The sequence below is a fragment of the Sebastes umbrosus genome, assembly GCF_015220745.1.
Source record: "Sebastes umbrosus isolate fSebUmb1 chromosome 24 unlocalized genomic scaffold, fSebUmb1.pri SUPER_24_unloc_2, whole genome shotgun sequence".
In the NCBI taxonomy this organism is placed as follows: domain Eukaryota; kingdom Metazoa; phylum Chordata; class Actinopteri; order Perciformes; family Sebastidae; genus Sebastes; species Sebastes umbrosus.
In genome coordinates, this window is record NW_023618438.1 from 58,482 (window position 1) to 63,481 (window position 5,000).

A 5,000-nucleotide genomic window follows, 5' to 3' on the forward strand; every position below is an offset into this window, starting at 1 on the left:
CCATAAGAAATAAAAGACTTTTCTGTTAGTAACCATGACGAGGGATTTAGTGGGCAGAATAAGTCTCCAGACCTTGTCTGTGTCCTTGTCTGTGTCCTTGTCTGTGTCCTTGTCTGTGACCTTGTCTGTGTCCTTGTCTGTGTCCTTGTCTGTGTCCTTGTCTGTGTCCGGTCCTGGCAGCTAACACCGTGACGTGACGTGGACACTAAAAGAAGAGTAAAGAGTCCCCGTGTTCACGGACCCGGGACGAGTCCCCGTGTTCACGGACCCGGGACGAGTCCCCGTCTTCACGGACCCGGGACGAGTCCCCGTCTTCACGGACCCGGGATCAGTAGAGCTACATGGATTGACTGATCACATTTTGGTTCGTTCTCTCAGCTCAGGTTAACTCCACCCGTCCGGTGCTGCATGCAGAGGAAAACAAGCGCTGATTGTCTCTGAGGAGGAAGAGGAGGAAGAGGAGGAGGAGGAGGAGGAGGAGGAAAAGGAGGAGGAGGAAGAAGAGGAGGAGGAGGAGGAGGAAGAGGAAGAGGAGGAGGAGGAGGAGGAGGAGGGTCACTGCTGGGCCAGCAGGGCGTTACGGTTGGCCTTCATCTTCTCCAGACGCTTGGACAGGTGGTTGTTACTCGTCTCCAGCTCCTCCAGCCGGTCCAGAGCCGAGCGCAGCTGCAGGGACACGGAACAGATCATATCATTTATACCAGATTTACCTTCTGACGTCATTATACAGAACAGATTATATACCAGATTTACCTTCTGACGTCATTATACAGAACAGATTATATACCAGATTTACCTTCTGACGTCATTATACAGAACAGATTATATACCAGATTTACCTTCTGACGTCATTATACAGAACAGATTATATACCAGATTTACCTTCTGACGTCATTATACAGAACAGATTATATACCAGATTTACCTTCTGACGTCATTATACAGAAGGTAATGAAATCACATGTTCATTCAGAAAAAGTTGATTTGAAGGTTTTTAGTCTTCTGTGATGCTTACTGGAAAAAGTAATATATAATATAATAATAAATAAAACACTCAAAAAGGGAAACAATAAAAAAATTAATTAAAAAAAGAAGTTAAATAAAACATAATTAAAAAAATATAAAAATAACAAAAAATAATTATTAAAAATAAAAGATAGAAATAAAACACCTCTCTCTGAAGTTTTCTCTTCTCGACTTTCAGCTCGTCTTCAGTCTTCTCGGCGTTTTCTGACGACGACTTGTATCGAGTCACCTGACCTTCCAGACGGATCACCTGAGTTAGATATAAAAGGAGAATTAAATCAAATATGTCTTTATACGCCGACGATACTGTTCTCTACCCGCTTAAAGACGGGATTGTTTAGTTTAGGGACACCTACGTTTTGTTCCAGAGTGGTGACTTCCTGCTCAGATTTCACCAGTTTGAACTTGAGATCACTGATTTGTCTGTTGGCGTCTCCTGAAGACAAGAAAATAAATAGTATTATTATATTATTATTAACAATACATAATAAAGACACTAATCTAGCGATCAGCATTAATGCTAGCTATGAATGCTTGAGAAGCACTCACTCTGTAGGTCCAGAAGATGAGAGTCCATCCCGTTCTCCAGACCGTCCCCCTCTGCATCCTGGACACCGTCCGTCCCGTTCTTCTGTCTCCGGTCCAGCTGAGACTTCAACAGACTCACCTGAACACAACAGCAACATTCATAAATAACATTTATTTGACATCTAAATAACGTTTTTGCTCTGAAGCAAACATCACCTGATCCTGTAAACTCTCTCTTTCTTCAAACAGTTTCTTCAGCCGGAGTTCTGCAACAGAAGAAGATATTACTTTTTTATTATCTATGTTATCAAAAAATAAGACGGAATAACAACAAAAGCTCCAGTAAGTATGATTTTTGACATTACTTTTTGGTGTTTACAGCTCAATCTGCTGCACACAAGGGCCCAAAATCATTAAATATACATAAATGGAAATATAACGGGCCGAAGATAGAACCCTGAGGAACCCCACAAGTAATCATTACCATCGTCCTTTATGATTGTTGAGTCTATCTGCCCCTTTAGTGGTGAAGAAATCACTTAATGAAGCTTCATGTTGAACTATTAACAATGCTAAATTACACAGAAATATTATATTATATATTAATTATTATTGACATTCATCATAATTAGAGTTTAAAACACTTTTTCAACCAATTATTTCCCACAAATTATTACGGTTTGAATTATAAACATCCAATCATTTCCCATAATTATCAATATATTTAAAAAAAATACATAGAAATTAAATTATAAATAGAAATCAAAAAAGAAATCAAATTATTCATCAAAGAAATACAATAAATACAGTTTCTTACCGCTGTAAACTGTTGACAATCTCAAAGAAGTGGTCACATACTGATAAATACACAATGTAAATAAACTCAATAAAATAATACAAATATACAGTAAATCAAATCAACATGTCTGCCAGACTGAAGCTACAGAAATCAAATCATTTAAATGTCATTTCTATTTTTAAATGGATATGAATAATTGTTGATTATTAATAATTTGTGCGGTGCATTTCTAACCAATAATCGTATTAGTGGAGGTTTTCAAAGGGGATATCAAAAACGTGCTTAGAGGAGCCACAAAATGTGAGATTTATGTTTTATTACAAGTGTTTTCAAACAGAACATTTTGTTTTTTATGAAAGAAAAGACTTCAAGAATGAGGACTTAACTGCTTCAAACAGACAGAAAAGGTCGTCGTGGTTCATTTCGTGGACTTTTTATAATTTAAAAAAAGAAAAGTTTCTCTCTCTAAAGTTCTCTAATTTGACTCTAACTCTAGCTGCGAGCCACCTTCGCCTTTCCAAGCCGACCTAGAGCCGGTGGCGGCGCACCGCCTCGTATGCGGGACTCCCCAGCCTGCCGTGTGTCGCTCACACCCTCCAGCTGGCTGTTAACGAGGGTCTTTAGGCACAGAGAAGTACTCGTATCGGTACTCGGTATCGGAGAGTACCCAAATGGAAGTATTTGTACTCTGTCTGAAACAAAGTGGTATCGGTGCATCCCTATTAAAATCATCATGAAGGACGCTGGTACAAATGAGCCAATAGAGACGCCAGGAAGTTACTGGACCCAGCTGAAAAACAATCCGCCACTAAACCCCCCGTAAAACCGCGAATTGTCGTTTTACACTTAATTTCACAGACAACTTCATGAACAATCTGCAGATATGACAGCAGGCCATACTTCAGACTTCAGTTCATTCTTGCTGATCTATGAAATCTTGCAGTCAGTTTTGTGTTTGTGTGAACCAGATCCTCTCCTTCCACTCAGGTGTTTCACGCCGGTCGCCACTTTAACATCTTCAACGACAACCTCAGTCGCGTCCTCGTCAACCTCCTCGCAGCTGTCCATGTCTCCAACCGACAGCTCCTCCTGATCCTCACTAATCGACCCCGATGACTCGTCGATACGTTCGTCCTCAATGACTCTCCCTTCTTGTAGGCTCATAAACAACAGTTCAGGAACAGCCATCGCCTTGATTTCATCTGTTATTTCTATAAGCCTTCTGACCTTTGAGCTTTGAGAGTTTGTTGCTAACGTTCGATGCCTTTTGAGTTGTGTCTCAAAAACTTCTTCAGCAGCAGGGACACGATTGGTTCTGGCAGGTTCAGCAAAGTAAAATTCAACAAAAACAAATTCCTCAGACCAGCTCGTCACCGTTGGATCGCCCTGACTTCGCCGTCCTTCTTCTTGAGAGGATTCAGTGACTTTCACCCTATAATTACATATGCTAGGCATGCCCCCTGAGGTACTTTCTGTTGCTTCTTGGTCATCACTTGCTGGAGGAGTCCTTGAGTCCAAGGAGACATAAGTTTGAGGATGTATCTCCAACATCTCTGAGACTGAACAGTCTTTTATGATCTCCGAATGTCCAGCAGTACTCGGTTCCTCCCTTTCAGGTTCGTCCGGTATGTCCTTCAAAGGCAGTTCCCCCTCCGCCGTGAGTTTAATGCCTGTTGATTCTTGGTCGACTGTATCACGCTGATTCGACACATTTTCCGCCACGTTCTTTAACGTCTTCTCAAAATCTGAAATCCACCGATGAAGAGATTCTGGGACCTCTGGTGAAATTCTTGAGATTTCAGTCGCAAAGCCCTGATTTTCGACAAACCCTCTCAGCATGCTTTGAATCGTCTTTTCCAAACAACTCCAGTCCTTCCACGTCTCGACTGGGACAAACGGAGCTGGTGACTTTGGTGTTTCTGTCTGGTCATTGTTGTCTTGAGTCTTTTCCTGAATCTGAACAGCGTCTCTAACCGGTTCCACGGTGTCTTCATTTCGGGTACTTCCCCAATTCTCTGAAACCGTCTGTTGTTGGAGCTCAAGACTTTGGGAGGTCTTACCCATCGATACCAATGTCTCGAATGGGACAAACGGAGCTGGTGACTTTGGTGTTTCTGTCTGGTCCTTGCTTTCGGGATGTTCAGAGGGATTGTCTTGAGTCTTTTCCTGAATCTGAGCAGCTTCTCTAACTGGTTCCTCATCATTAATCCTCCAGTTCTCGAGCGTACCCGACTTTCTCCCAATGATTGCGCCCTCTGCTGGTAGAAATGCATCAAGCCCTGATGGTTTGAGTTTGGTTTCAGAGCTTGGACCTTCAGATACACCAGAACAACTTAAATCCCCATTGTTCTTTAAGGCTTTGTCTTCATTTCGGTTACTTCCCCAATTCTCTGAAACTGTGGCACTTTGAGGGGGCTTACCCATCGATGCAACCGTCTCATGTTCTACCAAATCCATGAGAACGTTTGTATCTTCATCTTCAAAACTTCCATCACACTCGTCACCAACAATCTCAGCCAACTTATCGACAAATTCATTTTCTTTCCAACTGTCCACGTATGTCGGAGTACTGAACTCATTTATTCTATCTTCCTTTGCACCCAAAGCTGGAATATCAGATACCACTTCTCCTTCTGAACACTTTACA

At 41.8% G+C, this 5,000-nt stretch overlaps 1 protein-coding gene across 10 annotated transcripts in view; it reads right to left on the reverse strand.

Moving 5' to 3' along the window:
* Window positions 1–168: 168 nt before the first annotated feature.
* lrrfip1b (leucine rich repeat (in FLII) interacting protein 1b) overlaps window positions 169–5,000 on the reverse strand; it is a 26,646-nt gene continuing 21,814 nt past the window's right edge. For 8 of the 10 annotated variants that reach the window (XM_037762704.1, XM_037762701.1, XM_037762700.1 and 5 more), the window contains one exon: window positions 2,655–5,000. This exon is cut by the window's right edge and continues 805 nt beyond it. In XM_037762704.1, the coding sequence (XP_037618632.1) occupies window positions 3,281–5,000 (1,720 nt within the window). In that variant the 3' untranslated portion in view covers window positions 2,655–3,280. Of the gene's footprint in view, window positions 667–1,171; window positions 1,277–1,382; window positions 1,463–1,575; window positions 1,694–1,770; window positions 1,821–2,654 lie in introns of those variants that run through there. The other 2 variants (XM_037762707.1, XM_037762708.1) reach the window with 1 other exon arrangement.